General features: G+C 32.4%; 2 protein-coding genes across 3 annotated transcripts; one reads left to right on the forward strand and one right to left on the reverse strand.

Moving 5' to 3' along the window:
- Window positions 1-1,930: 1,930 nt before the first annotated feature.
- LOC140047367 (neuronal calcium sensor 1-like) lies at window positions 1,931-9,605 on the reverse strand. Of its 2 annotated transcripts, XM_072092350.1 has the most exons (8): window positions 9,528-9,605; window positions 8,883-8,927; window positions 7,851-7,947; window positions 7,168-7,192; window positions 6,488-6,626; window positions 5,785-5,863; window positions 5,061-5,227; window positions 1,931-4,651 (listed from the first exon to the last, which is right to left on the reverse strand). In XM_072092350.1, exons 3-8 carry the CDS (start codon window positions 7,945-7,947, stop codon window positions 4,553-4,555), a joined length of 606 nt encoding a protein of 201 aa, XP_071948451.1. In that variant the 5' UTR covers window positions 8,883-8,927; window positions 9,528-9,605; the 3' UTR covers window positions 1,931-4,552. The 2 variants fall into 2 exon arrangements, with proteins under 2 accessions (XP_071948451.1, XP_071948452.1); XM_072092351.1 differs by lacking the exons at window positions 8,883-8,927; window positions 9,528-9,605 and adding an exon at window positions 8,298-8,396.
- A 1,395-nt stretch (window positions 9,606-11,000) lies between these two features.
- LOC140047366 (negative elongation factor E-like) lies at window positions 11,001-18,082 on the forward strand. The gene is made up of 8 exons (XM_072092348.1): window positions 11,001-11,258; window positions 11,834-11,921; window positions 12,282-12,343; window positions 12,733-12,920; window positions 13,481-13,524; window positions 13,911-14,052; window positions 15,512-15,672; window positions 16,328-18,082. Exons 1-8 carry the CDS (start codon window positions 11,181-11,183, stop codon window positions 16,408-16,410), a joined length of 846 nt encoding a protein of 281 aa, XP_071948449.1. The 5' UTR covers window positions 11,001-11,180; the 3' UTR covers window positions 16,411-18,082.
- The last annotated feature ends 37 nt before the right edge of the window (window positions 18,083-18,119 follow it).

Genomic DNA, 18,119 nt, shown 5'->3' on the forward strand with positions numbered 1-18,119 from the left:
ATATGCATTTTCACTATTTGAAAAGTTGCCTCAAAGAAATGAAAGTGACAACTGATTGAATCATAATAATTATATAATAAATGTTTCTTTTTTTTATTGTAAATTTGGTAATGTTTTATGAGTTGACGCCGCGTACCTTCCTTGGTGTTGAGTGCCACTGATGCAAATGGTGCTTGTAAATAAATATTATCTAAGTTCAACTCTACTCAGAGAAAGACTTTATTTGTAGGCCAGCAGCCTTAAAATATAATTATTTTAATTGAAGATGCCAAATAATATATTATTTTTTTAAATCATTAATAACATTTTTCGAAATACTTTTGAGTTATTGTTGTTACTGGGCCTAATTTTTCAGTATAAAATGAATGAAAATATTCAGTTTTGCTAACTTAATTATAAGTAATTAATTTAAATAATATACATATTCATAAAAATATGTATATATAGATATATATAATAATAATATAGATATACTGTATTAAGTGACGATGATAAAAGATAGGTATTTCATAACCTATAATACGCCCTTGATATTTCCACCTGCAAAACGAAATGTCTTTTTTTGTCCGGGCCATAATACTATACTAATATCACTTTGACATATTCGTGTTATTATTCATTCATAGTTTGTTGTTATACTTTTATAAGGCCCCCGATCCCGATTATTATGTCTGGGTACGGTCCGCCGTGCACCCGATCCCGATTATTATGTCTGGGTACGGTCCGCCGTGCACCCGATCCCGATTATTATGTCTGGGTACGGTCCTCCGTGCACCCGATCTCGATTATTATGTCTGGGTACGGTCCGCCGTGCACCCGATCTCGATTATTATGTCTGGGTACGGTCCGCCGTGCACCCGATCTCGATTATTATGTCTGGGTACGGTCCGCCGTGCACCCGATCCTGATTATTATGTCTGGGTACGGTCCGCCGTGCACCCGATCCCGATTATTGTGTCGGGTACGGTCCGCGGTGCACCCGATCCCGATTATTATGTCTGGGTACGGTCCGCCGTGCACCCGATCCCGATTATTATGTCTGGGTACGGTCCGCCGTGCACCCTATCCCGATTATTATGTCTGGGTACGGTCCGTCGTGCACCCGATCCCGATTATTATGTCTGGGTACGGTCCGCCGTGCCGTGCACCCGATCCCGATTATTATGTCTGGGTACGGTCCGTCGTGCACCTGTCGTGGTAAAGATAAAGAAGATGATATCGATACAGTACCGATTTACCGAAAACGCCTTTTAAAGAAATATCTATTTCTATCCCGATTTCTATATTTGGTTAAATGCTTAAAAAATACAATTCATGATTATTTGTTTATTAATAACAATTTATATTATTGTTGTGGACAGATCGTTGAGTTAAATAAAAACAATAGAATGGTTTCAATTGGCAAACTGGCAATCTATGACTTTCGGTTTGTTAGTCAGAATACAGATACTATAATGCTCCGTTTTAAAATACATTGTGCCCTAAAAACGTTCATACTGCAAATCTAGAAATTGGGGAAGGGGATACAATAGTTAATGGCGGCGCACACTCACTGGTGATTTATAGTAATGAAATACGATTGGTTATTGGTTAGGTGCCCATAAAAACAGAAAATCTGCCTTTGGTCGGCATAGAAATTTCATAAGGTACAGGTCAGTAAAAAAGATGCACATTGAGTACATACATACATTGAGTTGAGCTATAGCTTGGTGGTTAACGTATTTTCCTTCCAATACCAAGGTCGATCCAGGGTTTAATCATGACCTAGTGCCAGGGTTGTACCTCACACCTCTTCCAACTCCACTCCCTAAACCTCAAATGAGACTTATAGTTTATAAGCATGCCAAAAATAGTTTATCCATCCTGTAATTGATGATTTACATTGAACTCAACAACAACACTTTATTTTTTAAATATTTTATTTCACATCAATAATGTCCCAAAATTTAAAAAAGAATCATATTGTGGTCTAAGAAGCAAGTATAAAATGATCTCAAATATTATTTCCATGTTCGATGTCTTTTCTTTTTAAGTATTTAAAAGAATCAGTGATGGTAGTATGGACGTTATACTGTATTCTTAAATACTATTACCCTTTTTATGTATATTTCTTATTATCCATCTTAGCCTCAGCAAAGATTTCTGAATTGGATCAATGCAATTTTCAAACATGAAAACATATATGCCGCAAGATCCTGTACATCGAGCTGTTGAAAGTGGTGAGTTGTTCTTTAAATAATTCCTGGCATTTGACAAGACTGACATCCAGTGACTGTATTCACCATTCACACTTAGGCTAAGGAAAATAAATTACCCTTATAATCTAAAATATCTCCTATCTAAATGAATGCAATATAGAAGAAGAAATCCTTAAATATTTATTGAATTAAGTGAAATACTTTAAGAGAAATATCTCACTTAAGTGTTATTGGCGAATACGACACAACAGTACTCTGAAGGATTTATCTCACTTAAGTGTTATTGGTGAATACGACACAACAGTACTCTGTAGGATTTATCTCACTTAAGTGTTATTGGTGAATACGACACAACAGTACTCTGTAGGATTTATCTCACTTAAGTGTTATTGGCGAATACGACACAACAGTACTCTGTAGGATTTATCTCACTTAAGTGTTATTGGTGAATACGACACAACAGTACTCTGTAGGATTTATCTCACTTAAGTGTTATTGGTGAATACGGCACAACAGTACTCTGTAGGATTTATCTCACTTAAGTGTTATTGGTGAATACGACACAACAGTACTCTGTAGGATTTATCTCACTTAAGTGTTATTGGTGAATACGACACAACAGTACTCTGTAGGATTTATCTCACTTAAGTGTTATTGGTGAATACGACACAACAGTACTCTGTAGGATTTATCTCACTTAAGTGTTATTGGCGAATACGACACAACAGTACTCTGTAGGATTTATCTCACTTAAGTGTTATTGGTGAATGCGACACAACAGTACTCTGTAGGATTTATCTCACTTAAGTGTTATTGGTGAATGCGACACAACAGTACTCTGTAGGATTTATCTCACTTAAGTGTTATTGGTGAATGCGACACAACAGTACTCTGTAGGATTTATCTCACTTAAGTGTTATTGGTGAATGCGACACAACAGTACTCTGTAGGATTTATCTCACTTAAGTGTTATTGGTGAATGCGACACAACAGTACTCTGTAGGATTTATCTCACTTAAGTGTTATTGGTGAATACGACACAACAGTACTCTGTAGGATTTATCTCACTTAAGTGTTATTGGTGAATACGACACAACAGTACTCTGTAGGATTTATCTCACTTAAGTGTTATTGGTGAATACGACACAACAGTACTCTGTAGGATTTATCTCACTTAAGTGTTATTGGTGAATACGACACAACAGTACTCTGTAGGATTTATAGGCAAAACATAATCACCATACGTTACTAATTATGATACATTTTTTGTGAAATACGTTGAAATACAAATTAAGAATGTATATTTTTCGGATTATTTTTACAATAAAAACCAATTTCTACCAATGTTTGTGAGAACATCTCGTATTACCTAAGTTACAAGCTATAAAAACATAACGTTGATTCTGTTTGAATCGGAGCCATCTTTTAGTTCAATATATGACTCTTTTGGAATACATCAACACCGCCCTCTGGAGAAAGAAGAATTCCTTCCACTTATTCTCTACATTTTGACAACATTTTCTCAGCTCTTTATAAGATATTACCTTCAGCACTGATCATTGGCATTTCCAGGATTTTGTAATAGGCAAAGTACATAACATTACCAAATACCCTATCTTTTGCACTGTAATTTTGAATTTAGAGGGGTGACCCTATGAACTTATGCATATATATACCTATGCCTATATTTTCTAGTAAATGTTAACCTTTTTAATGTAAAATGATATGGTTTCAGTCTTTTTGTAACAATGATCGTCTGTTTTTGGACAATAGTACCTGAATTATAATTATAACTTGCTTAATGTATCTGCACCAAATGAACTATCTATCAATTCAATCTACTTTTGCAATTGGCCTACACGTTATCTTAACAATAAATACTTTTTACATATCCACCAATTTGAAAACTTATGTTTTTGTTTAAATAGGTTACATGAACAGATGAATTGATCATTAAATATATTTACATTTTAAAATCTAATTCAATAAATAAGAGAACAAATTTGTTTACATGATTATGGGTAAAACCAGTTATATTTAAGAAAAGTGGCAGCACATCCCTTTGGAGAAAATGGAATTACCCACCACTCTTTTCTCTTTAATTTCAATACTAAATATGTAGTGCTTTTTTTACCCTGGTTCCAACATAGTGTACATATGACTTGATGTGGGGTTCCTCCCTACCCCCTACACATGATTTAGTTTTTCCCTGATGTACCTTGGCTTGGTATTTCCCTGATTCGAGGTTCCGCCACTAAGCATGATTTGATCTTTCCCAATGTGCCAAATATTAACAGTCTCTTGTTGTATAATTGCACAAAACCTATTAAATGACTGTAACAAAATGTTGATAACTACACAAGACCATCGTAAAGACAGAGTGCTTTGATGATGCTTGGGTCCAGTTTACACCCGTCTTTGAACTCTTCTTTTGACAGTTTGTGTGTCAGGTTCTGAAAGATAGAATGTGTAGTGTCATAAATAAAGCCTTGTTCGCACTGGCAAATGTTCAGTAAAACTAAAGCTCTGTCTAAACTATCAAAAGTTTACAGGTATGTGACATGATGATGTCATATCACTGTCATATTTGGGCACATCACTACCATTTGGGTAAATCACACTTTTTTTGTCAAACTAGTTTGATAGTAGAAAGAGCTTTAGTGATTTAGTGCAGTTAAATATTCCAGTTGTTTAAACTCGAATTATCAATTTATCCGCTCTCCACCTCGACAGAGTTTTGAAAGTTTTTAGGTCTAAGGAAACATTGACATGACCTAGTTTGTTCCTAGGTCAAAAGGTCATTACCAGTTTGGTCAGTTTAACCAACGTATATGCTCTTTGCATTGTACCTTCAAAACATACCTTGTCCATTTTTTTGAAGATTTTAGAAACCATTTTTTCTGGTGTGCTCTCATCCTCTGGGTAAGTTACCATGGTACCAACCATTTTATAAATTGCATCTACAACATCAGTCATTTCTTCCTCAGTAATATAACCATCTTTATCGAGATCATACAGTTTAAATGCCCCTATTTGAAAAGTTAAATAAAAGTTATTGGTAGTCAAGTAAATATAGGAACACAGTAAATTACAGAGTTAAAGTTTAGTCATGTAGTAAAATATCCATATTTGGTATTGTTAAATGTAAATGGGGGAATAACCTGTGACTTGCAGCCTACTGGGCTGAATTGTGCACAGGTGTGGATGACACATACCACAACTTTCTACTCCCTATAAAAGTCCCTTCGTGTCGAGTGCTTCCACCAAAGGGCGCTCGTTCGTCTGTCCACAACAACAGGGGCTGAATTATAATCTATTATGTACAACAATTCCGGGCATCCAAAAATCGTAATAAAGTATCATAACTCATATGCATTTCTTATTACAAAATTAGATAAAAATAATGAACAGAATTAATTGGGTTCTGGTTTCCAAAAATTAGCAAAGAAGGTAGTTACTTTACCTTGGTTTTGTTATTTTATTATAAAAATTTAAAAAAAAGGTGTTTTAAACTTAAAGTACAGTAAACATAGTGGGGTTTCCCATTCCAGGACCTCCGCAAAAAAAGATTTAAAAGAAAGCTTACATTCTAATTTATCTTCCACGGTTCCTCTTGATGTAACCGATAAAGCTTTAATGAATTCAGTAAATTCAATCAACCCATCCTAAAAAAACAAAACTTTATTTATTAAAAACACATTCATATTTGTATAGTACAAATATGTTACAACTTTTGAGCAATGGCCATGATTGCATGTACAGTAACAAGTACTAAAAGATTACAAACTCTAAAAATGAAAAGACATGAAAAGATAAATAAAAAAATTAGGCATTAAGGAGGCAGATGAAGATATGAATTATTGTATAAGCCCATCCCTTGATATGGGCTTATTCCTGAAATCAATCACAATAGTGTTGATCAGGAAACACCTGCATAAATGATGTATCATTGATAATGAGTATACCCCTAATATTGGATCACTTTATACCAGCTTTTTACTAGATTACTTTATTTGCAAAAATTGCAAGAGTTTGTTTTTGCAAAACTGTATTCATAATACAACCAATCAGAACTGAGAAATGTTTCATTCGTACAAATAAATTTGTATGAGCCTTAAAATGATATTCTGTATTCTTAGTTTATGTTTGGGAATGGACCATTAAAAATAGGGAGTTATTTAATCTTGGTTCCCACTAGGACGTAACGCAAGCACGTAAAATAATCCATCAAATTGCGTACGTTGCGTTTGTGTCCTAATGGGAACCAAGCTTAAAGTTGAGAACAATACCTGATTGTCGTCAAATACTTTAAAAACAAAAGTTGCAAATTTGGTAGCATCTCCAAAGGGAAAGAATTGTTGATAGATACTCAGAAACTCATGTTGATGTAAACTGCCATCGGGACAGTCCTTCATAAACCCACGGTGCCTGTATAAATAAAATAAGAAAATAATAATAATAATTTAACAGCTACCAGTTTAAATTTAGCAAGGTCTCACAGTGTATACACTGGTTTTTAAGAGAATTTTACATAAAACCTGCTACTTTCTTATAAAAATTGTAATTTTATCCAGTGGAGTTTAGTTTAAAGATATATTGTCCCCTGAAAAAATAATTGTTTTAAATTTTTTTTAATTTGCCATGTTAATGTTATTTACCTAAAAAACTGTAATTTAATGCAAAATATAGTCAAATTGACTTGAAGTCAATGGGTTTTTGGTTGAATGTAACTGTTTATCTTGTCTTCTTATAAGTTAAATATTATTATTTTATATTTTTTTTTTTCTACAGAAGTGATTAACTAGATTAAAACTGTGAAATTGCGTAATCAAAGTCTTTTTTTTTAAATCTTCATTTTCAAATTCAAATCATTATTTTGGGGGACAATACACCTTAAAAAATTTCATTAAGCACAGGTATGTTTTATATTTTATTATTTTTATTAATTTTTTATTTGCTTTATACTTACCACTGTGAAATTTCTTTTGAAGAAACTGAAATAGGAATTGGGAAAAGTATTAGAAAAATGTATTTGCTAAACCTAATTTTTGTATACACAATATAAGATATGAGTGTTGGTAATCCATATTCTATCTATATAATACTACTGTTATTATTGTTGTTAGCATTGTATACTGTAGTTTGTAAATTAATGTATTGTACAGTAGGAATTTGGAAAAGTATTCGAAAAACATATTATTTTTTTTACAATATTATTATTAGCCATGTTGATAATCTATATTCTATCTACAGTATACAGTAATACTACTGTTGTTGTTGTTGTTAGCATTATCAATTTCTTTACTATTGAGAAATTGCATATTTTGTAAATTGTTGTACTGTATTGTATATCCGAGGATCAACTGGATTATTCTGCATTGAATAACTAACCTACTACTGTACTTGAGATGGTTTAACCGACATATGGAGATAATTCGTTTTGCCTAACCCTGATTTCCTGTGGCAAAGATAATGCTTAAAAGCACTGTATACACTATCATAGTTGAACAAAACAATTGTGGTGTGCCCAAATACGGTAGTGATATGCCCAAATATGGTAGTGATATGACATCATCATGTCCATATATGGGCACATCACATTTTTGTTCACATAAATTTTGATAGTGTAGACAGAGCTTTAAATTGACTTACAATGCGTGTTTGTTTGAAGATCTTTAAGAATAGCGCTGTCTAGCTTACTGCCACTTTTACCCATTAGTCTGTTTTTATCTAGAACGTTTAGTACCATCTAAAAAGAAAAAGAACGTCAGTTTGATTTATAGTAGAAAAATAATAAAATTTAATATTAAATTGTAAATATATTTTCATATATTTTTTAGGACTTTATTTGAGTGAGTCATTCAAGTTAACTTTGCATGTTAAATTTTATTTTTATTTATGAAATTGTGCATGGCTACTTAGGCTTAATTCAATATAAGGGCAAACAGTTAGCAAGGCTATCAAACATAGCCTTACACTACAGTTTGTTTGTGTATAAGACTGATATAAGATTAAGTCACGATTGCTTTTTATATCGTTATATGATTAAATCTCAAAATATTCAGTCTCAGAGTACTGTACATGGATTAAAATACTTACAAAATATGCCTATTCCGTGAAAAATACAAAATTGGCTGCCTTAGTTACGTGTAAACCACCATTATGACGGCATATACAACAACTAAAGAAAGCACGCGCATGAAAGCAGTTTTTATTGACCTTTAGCACTAAGAACTAAGTATATTCATTGTTGTCTTAACAAAAGGAAATCAATATGCTTTTGAATACAAAAAGTAAATGGAATCTACCATTATTCAGCAGGGAGAATAAAAATATATACAATTAGTTAATGATTAATTACAAGAGTTAATATAATTTCATAATTTTCAATAAATTGTGTTTAATATATACTTGTCAGACTTATCAAAAAAAAAATCTGGTCATTACTTTTGAGGGTGAATAAAAGTTATGGAAAAAGAGTGGAATTACTGTCGTGGAAAAAAGTGTAATTATATATTTTGACTATAGAGGGCAGCCTACTAATATTTGTTTACATCAGGGACACATTTATAATATACCCTCATCATAGATTAACTATGCTTTTTATTAAGTACAGTATTTGTACAGAATTGATTTATTAATTAGAACATTGGCAAGGTTGTTAATTGACAAAAATGCACCAACCTTTTTCAGATATTAATTGATTAATAATCAAATCAAGTGTGTTTTCTGCAAGACAAAATGTATTTGATTAAAATGATTTTCTTCCCAAATACAGTAGTAATTAGTAGTATACACCCTTGTTGTCAACTAGAAGAAGACTGTCTCTACAACAATTGAACACTAATATGGCTTCATCCCAAAAAGAGCGGACTTGGTGTCCTCTAGACATCATGTGACAAAATATGGTAGTGATTTTTGCCACATAAAGTATGATAATAGTGTAGACAGAGCTTTACAAAAAAGAAAGAGAGGTTTCTATGAAATGTACAGCAAGCCAGTGCTATTTTAATACAGTACTTATTTTTTTTCCAAGTGGCCAAATTCATGATCAACTGCTGTTATTTATTATTTTCTATCAACATGGTTAACTATTACTTTGCGTCAAGTATAACTTTCTATAGACACATTGAAAACAAGGCATTTAGTCGCAGGGTTGACCATGCCGACTTACATCTAATTTGAATTACATTTCAATTTAAGAGCCTCAGATTTTATAACAACAATCCTTTATTTTACATTAATTTTATTCCTCGTCTTGTATTTTAGTATTACAAGGTGAAATATTTATGAAATATATTCGGCTAAGGACCAACAGACATACTGTACCTTTTTAATAAAAGTGTTCGTGTTCTCTGATAGTGACCCTTTTAGACAAGAAATATGCAACAGCGAAAGTTAAGATGACGAAGAAAAATGCAAACCAATAAAATGTATATTCATCGAAGACGTCTGTGAATCCGGGTATAGCTTCATATACGTTCTTAAATGGGTGTACAGGTGCCTTTATTCCCATCGTGAAACATTCACTGATCTGAAAAATATTCAATTCAATCATTGTATTGTCTTGTCTCATTTATCATTTCACCATCATAATAATTGGCATTGTTCTTGGTTTAGATAGGTTAGTAGTACTGTGTATATATGTAGATCAATTGGTGCTAGTTCCGTTTCGCATCTGTATTTTATTTCAACTCCAAATTTGTTAAGGAACTTTATCCTGAATACCACACCTTAGAATTAGACCTCATAAGTACTTTAACGATGGAGAATCACAGAAAAAGTAATAAATAAATCCTTTGAATTGTTGAATTTACAAACGTGTTTCTCGCACACGGTTTGTGAATTCCGCATACTCTATGTTCAATATTAACATTTCTATGGAGTGCCAAAAGAGCAACTATAATAGAGGGCTAAAAGGCAGTGGAATGCGTATATTTATTGCATCTATTGAATTGGGGAAAATTATGTTCAATTTCAATATATTTTGTCAATGTCAATACAAGTAAAATGTTACTGTTGATACTGTACATGGTTTGTAAGAATAAAAACTGACAAATTCATCATCATAAGAAAGATGTACTGTAGGTTAATAATAATATTCCTCAATAATCTAAATAATATCTCAATGACAATAATCTAAATAATATATAGGATTTATTTTTTACGTGATTCTTCTTCATACAACAAGTACTTATGATGTCTATATACTAAGGCGTGTTATTCACAAGTTACTTAACAAGTTTGGAGTCGAAAGAAAGTCTCAATAAAAACAGGTGCGAAACGGAACTAGCACCGAGCAATTAGCATTGAACATAAAATAACTAGGCCTAAGATTAATCTGTATTAATAGTAGGGTTATTATTAGTAGTAAACAGTTAATTTGAAATATCTAGAGATGACACCTACGTAACAAACGTCAATATTTGTGTTCGTTACGCTTCGCTGAACTTGGCACTACTGCATGCTGCTGCTGTAACAACATGATGTGCGAGAACAAAAGGAGGAGTGGTGGGAGAGAGGGATGGTTAGGCCTAGGCCTAGTTGTCGTTTATATGTCTTTAAAATCGATTAGAATCGTAATAAATGCATACCTATAAAATAATGACTTGTTGTTTTACTATTTAATAACACAATAATATCCAAAATCACTTGGGAAGGCACCCAAAACAGATCGCTTAAATTCTCAAATTTTCTTCCTATTGTTTTTCCGTCCACTACTGTGATCCCTCAACGGTGGACTGGTGAACCAAAATTAGATTAAAGTTTTTATTATTTAATTTTTAAAAAGAAGTAAAACAAATCTCTTTAGTATAATAAAATTAACATTAACATTAACATTATTTTGTTAAAGTTAAACAAATTAAATAAAATCGAACGTGTAAGTGCTTGATAATAATACGCTCTAAATATTAAACAATCAAGTACGCAGATGAACCTTGACCTAAACAAAATAAAAGCAGAAGAAGAAAACAACCGAGAATGAAGATGTTATTTCCTTCCAGATTGACTGAAGAAGAAGAAATACTTCAACAGAAGTTTGCATTACTTAAGAAAAAGGTAAATTTGTTTTCAAATATTGTCGATCTATAGGCTAAGTAAGGTTTATTTAATTAATTGTGCTAGGCCTCAGTCAGACCAGCTAGGCTAGCTAGGCCTAGGTCCAGGCAGGCCGCGCCGCGCCGCCTAGACTAGAGTAGATAAGGTAGGCGGCTCCTGGTCCGGTTGGCTAGCTGTCTGGCTTCGCCCTACTTACCAGGCCTAGTGTTACTAGGTAAGGAATGAGGGTAAAGGATATAGCCCTACAGTCGAGCTTTCAAGGATCCAAGTAGCAACTTCCTTTCAGTTTTAGTTGTAGGGCTTTTGAGTCGTTTTGTCCTCACGTTGTCATCATCATTTGTGGGCTAGCCGACTCCAAAAAAAGTTAATAATGTGAATTTATTTAAATATAATAATATGTAAACTATTTATTTCAGCATTTTCTACATCATACGCTTACACACATTTAGGCCTATTTTACATTTTAAACTAGGTAGGCCAATAATTATAATGGGAACAAACAGTTTTAATAATGATAAAAACGCAACCCCAATTTTGTAATAATTATGTGATCTGCCTTGTTTTATCTTGGGTAGAAAAGAGCATTGTATTTATTGAAGCAGGCAAAAGCAAAGCCCCCAGCTGAATCTCAAGAGGCCAAACCAAAGGGCAATGCCAAAAGAAGTAAGTTTGATAACCTCCTCAGTAGTCCAGTGATTTAAACGCCCACCCACCCTGTAAAAACAAGAATTTATAATTTTCGGAGGATGGCAATCTAACAACAAGACACTGTACTTACCTTGCCAAGATAGGAAATTGCAACAATCCTTTTATCTCATTTCTGGGTATATTTATATATATATAAATACCAACAGGAAGTGTACTATGTACCTATTTGCTGTGGCGTGTGGTATCTGTAAAGGTTGGGAACTGATCGTGTCGCAGCCACAGATAAACTCTTTGATCTCTGGACCTCAGCATCCTGTTGTTGTTATGTTGCCTTGATTGTAGTACATATATAACTTATTTTATCTTTTTTATCAGCTATTTCAGAAGTTAGTCAAGAAGAAGCAAAGGAAATGGCAAAGAAAGTTCTAGCGACTCAGGTATACTCTTCTGTTCATATAACCATTGAGGGTGGGGGAAAATCTTCCGACACCTCATTCCCCTATTATAATCTAATTGTTTGTAAATCTTTGATTCACCAGTGTGTGCTATTTTAGTAGGTATATTAAAATAAACTGTAGTGATGATCTGGAATGCTTGCATATTATAATGCCACCCCCTAATTTGAGCTAAATTCAGACTTAATTTCATTGTTAATGCAATCCAAGGATAATCCCCCCCCCCCCCCACTTATTTTCACCAACCTCCATAATTACTCAATCATGTGTGAAAGTTAAATTGGATTTTAAAACTTTTTTACAACAATTTAATTTAAAAGTATTTCTATACTACTGTATTTCCTGGCTAATACATACATTTTTTTTTACAGTCGGCTATGGTTAAGAAAGAAAAAGGTTTTAAACGATCCAAACATTTTGAAAGGAAGATTAAAGAAACTGAAAAACCGGATAAATCTGGTATGGTGCCGTTTGAACCCTTCAACGGTGCCGGTGAAGAAGACGCACCATCAACTCCAACTAAAGACAGACGTTCTTCCTACAGGCCATTATATGAAAGGTATTTAATTCCAGTAGGAACCCCTTCTTTGCTCTGTCTACAACACTATCAAACTTTATGTGACAAAAAATGTGATGTGCCCATATATGACATGATGATGTCATATCAACCAACGCAAGGATGTAGACACAACGCAAGCAAGTTGACCAATCAAAAGCACTTTTTCGAATAATCCATCGCTTGTGATTGGTCAAATCATTTACGTTTACATACTAGTGGGAACCCAGCTTTAATGAGGTTCTATTGTAATCGGTTAAAGTCACTGTAAAATCCATTGTACTTTCATTAATACACAAAGATTGCAAAGATATCGTACATATAAAACATTAGCTGAACTGACAATATCTAATAATATAGAAACAATACTGTCTACAGATTGGATAATTAAGTAAAATTGTAAAGTGCAATTTTTTTTCTTAGCTTACAGTATAAGTTCAACATTGTAAATATCGATATATTTTTTTAGTTGATTGTAATTTTTAAATGGTTTATTTATATTATATTAATTTTGTGAAAACTTTTCTAAACTAATTTTTTTTTTAATTTGTCATCACTTGTAGTTTTGTGAGTAGCAGTGACAGACAGCCAAGGAAATATGAAGAAAGTAAGTAAAATGCTTAAATTATTAATAAATTAAAATTCTTCATGTATTTATGCTTATTATATTGGTTTTATTCAGATGGCCAAACCAACGTTAATAAATGGCAAATAAAAGATAATAAGTCAATCAATTTTTTCAACCTAAAGATTTATTGTCCCCTGAAAAAATAAATCTTAAATTTTTGTTTGTTGAATATGCCATTTAAATGATAATAGTTATCCAATTTTACCAAAAGTTGGATCGGAAAAAAAAATGTAATTACCTAAAAAAATAATTTGCATGTGGACATACATTTGTCACAATCAACCAATTTTAGTCAATGATGACTTAGTAGGTCATCACAAATTGAAAGGCTTCTTAGGCTACTACTAATAAATCACTTTTTTTAGGGCCGTCATATTCAGATATGGAACCAAAGCGAGGAAACACAATTTATGTAAAAGGCACAAATATGTTAACAGAAAAATTGTGTCAAGAAGCTTTTAAAAAATATGGAAACATTCTAAATATGAACTTGGAAAAAGATAAAAAGTAAGTAAAACAATATTTACATTCATAAATCGTGAAATTAATTTTCACTTACTAACAATTTTAGTTAGTAGTCTTTTTTACCCTGGTGAGAAACATTTTTTATCGCATCCTGCAAAAGAGTGTTTTCTGCATTGTCCTAAATTCCTTTTTAACAGTACAAACATATTCTAAATACCAGAATTTCCAGAAAACCAGACATATTATGCCAGCCCAAAGGTGTCTGGTATTGGGAGAGTTGACTGTACTATAGATGCCAATATTTTGTTTTTTAATAGTGCCCTCTATAGTTTTAAGAAGTATTTTTATATGGTTTCATAAATTCTCCCCATGTTTCATTTTTCCGATTTCTGGCACTAATCATGTTAATGTTAACATGTAGTGTTTGAACCAGTATTGTGTAGCATACAGTCGCCAGACAGACTAATATATGAAATTATTTCAATGCAGCTATCGTGAATGTAGTATATGTTTTTAAAATTACAGAATATTTAAATATTTGAACTATAATTAATATGGTTTTACCTTTAGTGCATAACTTTCTTGTTGAAAGAACTTGAATTGAACACAGAATGTCTAAAAGATTTTTGATCTATTTATTTGGAAAGAGTGCAATCAATTGGAACTTACTTTTGTAAAGCAACATTTTTATGTAATCTCTATACTAAATTTGTCATTGCGCCGTTGACTTAATGTTGAAAGCCTAATGGTATTAATAAAAGAAATATACTTAACTTACTATAAATAACTATATGTTGACTTGTACATGCTGTAGCAGTGTTTCTTATAACAATCAGTCACATTATACTAGCAATTAGAGGTTTTAAAAAATGAAATTTTTTTCTTGTGAACAGAAATGGGTCCTTTTAAAAAATCACAAAGGATATCTTATCTTATGTTTCCATTCACAATCGCCCAAAAACAGTTTTCGGGGAGCAATTTTTAGCTGCAATGCAAAACTGTTTTTTAGGAAGAAAATTGTTTTTAAACAGAAAAAGGTCCTTAGTGGTATAAATTTATGTTTCATTAAATTTATTCAAACAACACATACATAATACATGAATACGTGTATGATGCAAACTGAAAAATTATCTAAAAACCATGGAATTACCTTTTTTTTTGTCTGGTGTGGTTTCTTCCCACTTGTATTATGATACTCTGTTATAAATATATATATATATATACAAATCCAAAGAGAAATAACTGAAAAATGACAATGCTGTCAGTATCAGTGGCTGGATCTCAATGGAGACACTGTTTTCTCTCTTTTGTATGTACTGTATTATGTATATATACACAGTGTTAAAAGTAGTAGTACAATAAATAAATACTTTATATGCTTGTATTCATAAACCACATTTACCATCATTTACAATTACAGTAATATATATAAATAACAAAATTGCAATAAAAAGATGATAAAGATGAAATAAATCAAATCAAAATTGCATTATATTTTCAGTGTTGCTTTTGTGACCTTTGATAAAGTAGAGGGAGCTGAAGCAGCCATCAAAGACATGAATAAAGCTATAATGCAAGACGTCAGATTGAGGGTATCATTCGCAAGACGTCAACCATTGCAAGAGGGACCAGGGGACTCGTCGTCACCTTGGGCTGATGTTTGTAAGTTGCGTTTCAGTTTATGATATACTTTCATTTTTATAAAGGTGTGCAAATTTATCCTACAGATCATTAACAATGTATGGTCCTCTAAAAAAATAAAAAATGAAGATAAATAAAATATTCAATAGACCGTTTTGTAGTTTTAATAAAGTTGTTCACTTTCATAGAAAACAACAACAAAAATATAGATTTAACTTATAAAAACTTTACAAAAAGAGGTTAGATTTAATATTAAAAAAAATTTTCTGGTAAATATTTCTTTTTCCATCCAATTTTGATCAAAGTAAATACAGTAACTAGTATGTGAAAATAAAAAAACATATTCAAAAAAATTATTTAAAGGACAACTTGACCGAGGACCATATTTTAACAACGTATTAGGGATGTACATATCATTTCAGAACCATCGCGAGATTAAGGATATCGCCGCACTCGCTCTTCGTACAGCTGTCTCTGTAAATTGCTGTGACGTCACAGGTGCATCGAAAAATTTGTGTCATGTAATGAGTTTTCTGGCAAATCGCGAAAATTTCTAGTAAACACACGTAAATCGTAAAAAATATAAATGTTGATTTTTATTTTATTGTTTCTGCTTTATGCTTATCTGGACTCATTAAGTACATTTTTTTTTTATTATTCTTTATTTTCTTTTTAGCATTTAATCGTACGAAACCAAGGCATCAAGACAAACGGTCTGTATTAAGCTACAAAGAGGATGAAGACCTTTTCTCATCATAACCAAAAGATACGCATACACACACTATTGGATCAAGTTAAGCAGGGTACTATCATAAGCTACTTATCTGTTCACATTGTCCTATCTTGTTTGACAAAATATTGATATTGTTCGATTTATGTAATGCATTTGAATACAAAATTGTGATAATATGCTTCTAGATAGATTTATCAGAGGATGGAATTCACTCCATTCGGGAAAGTTGTGACATGATGTAGACTCCAAATGAATCATTTCAACTTCAGTGCTTGACATAAGGTAAAACTCTGTCTGTGAGTACTAGGCAGTTGAGGGTGGATCTCTAATGTTCTGCCTATGTTGTTAAAACATCATGGTCGTATGGATTGAAGTGTTGATTCAGCTAGCCACTCCTGATGGAATTAGTATTGAATTGGTGAGCTACACCTTGGCGGTGTGGTGAAATAGGAGAGCTGCCACACGGTGATTTGAACTGTCTAATGCCGAGTGATTTTTATCAGCAGCAACCTGACGGAATGAAGTAACAGTCATTTTTGTCACATGGAGGAAATGAAATAACACATTTCGAGTTATCTATCATAAAATTTTAAAAAAGGGAAAAAACACCATAAAAACAGTATACTGTAATTAGTGAAAAGCTGAAAGAAAGGAATAAGATGGAATTCAACAAAAACAAGACCATGTACATGGCTGCAGTTGCATGCTCATGTTAGTGTTTAACAATCAACCGACTGACTTAGTGAGCTGTAGAGTCATGTTGAACGCGACTAAAAAGAAAGAAAAAATATATAAAACCTTTATATACAATATAATATACAAAATAATGATAATTCAATTCATCTTTTATTGGTCTAATTCATATAAAAATAAAATCTTTTTTAATACACTGCAGCAGTTTAAAATACCAAAAACCGGTTAAATTTAATCAACATAACACTGGTATGACACGCCATGTGTGCATAAAAGTTTTTATTTTATGAATATCTAAATTGCTGTATAGGATATTGACTAGTTACAGTGGTTTCAATATTTTATGTTCAATATTAGTTATTCATACACAAGAACAATTATACAATATGATATTTAACAAGGCCATATACATGGCTGCAGTCACGTGCAAGTTAGTTTTTAACGACCGACATAGTGGGCTGTAGAGTCACGCGACTAAAAAAGTGGCAGTGTAGCTTGGCGTTTGGTTGCTTAACCTAATTCTTGGGTTCAAATCCCATGCCAGGAATTTCTCATGTATTAGATCAGCGCCATTAAATGATTACCTTACTAAGTCTTGAAGCGTGGGTTTATTTTATAAAAACTAATTGACGTTTAACGCTGTTGGATATTTATTATTTAAATTGGTGTCAAAAATACAACGTGGGCGAAAGTTCATTCACTTCTCAGCGGTGTTCTTGGTTGGTTTTGGTTTTGCGCTATTAAGTTACACTAATTTCAAATATAAAGTGTTTTTTGGCTCTTATTCTTTACAATGGGAGTTGCGTCACTAGACGAAAAGGCATAAAATAACAGCATAAGGCATGAGAATTTATTTAATAGAATAAAAGGATGGTTGATTACACTACCTTTTATCACGAATAAAAATACAGCGAACTGGTAATAAAGAGAGAATGAAAACATTTACAGTGTCAAGCTGAGTTTATTACACCTTTTTTAAGAAAAACTAATTTAGAGAGACGATGAGACCGTCTGAATTTTTACTCTTACTAATCCAGACCTA

This window comes from Antedon mediterranea, chromosome 4 (assembly GCF_964355755.1).
Source record: "Antedon mediterranea chromosome 4, ecAntMedi1.1, whole genome shotgun sequence".
Lineage (NCBI taxonomy): Eukaryota > Metazoa > Echinodermata > Crinoidea > Comatulida > Antedonidae > Antedon > Antedon mediterranea.

What these genes read in the sequence shown, in the direction of transcription:
- LOC140047367 (XM_072092350.1), bottom strand. Translation starts at nt 7,947, where the DNA reads ATGGTACTAAACGTTCTAGATAAAAACAGACTAATGGGTAAAAGTGGC. An exon ending in AAGTATTTGACGACAATCAG is followed by an intron (nt 5,864 to 6,487) that starts GTATTGTTCTCA and finishes TTGTTTTTTTAG; the next exon opens with GATGGGTTGATTGAATTTAC. An exon ending in TCTTCAAAAAAATGGACAAG is followed by an intron (nt 4,652 to 5,060) that starts GTATGTTTTGAA and finishes TCTATCTTTCAG; the next exon opens with AACCTGACACACAAACTGTC.
- LOC140047366 (XM_072092348.1), top strand. Translation starts at nt 11,181, where the DNA reads ATGAAGATGTTATTTCCTTCCAGATTGACTGAAGAAGAAGAAATACTT. An exon ending in TTGCATTACTTAAGAAAAAG is followed by an intron (nt 11,259 to 11,833) that starts GTAAATTTGTTT and finishes TATCTTGGGTAG; the next exon opens with AAAAGAGCATTGTATTTATT. An exon ending in AGAAAGTTCTAGCGACTCAG is followed by an intron (nt 12,344 to 12,732) that starts GTATACTCTTCT and finishes TTTTTTTTACAG; the next exon opens with TCGGCTATGGTTAAGAAAGA.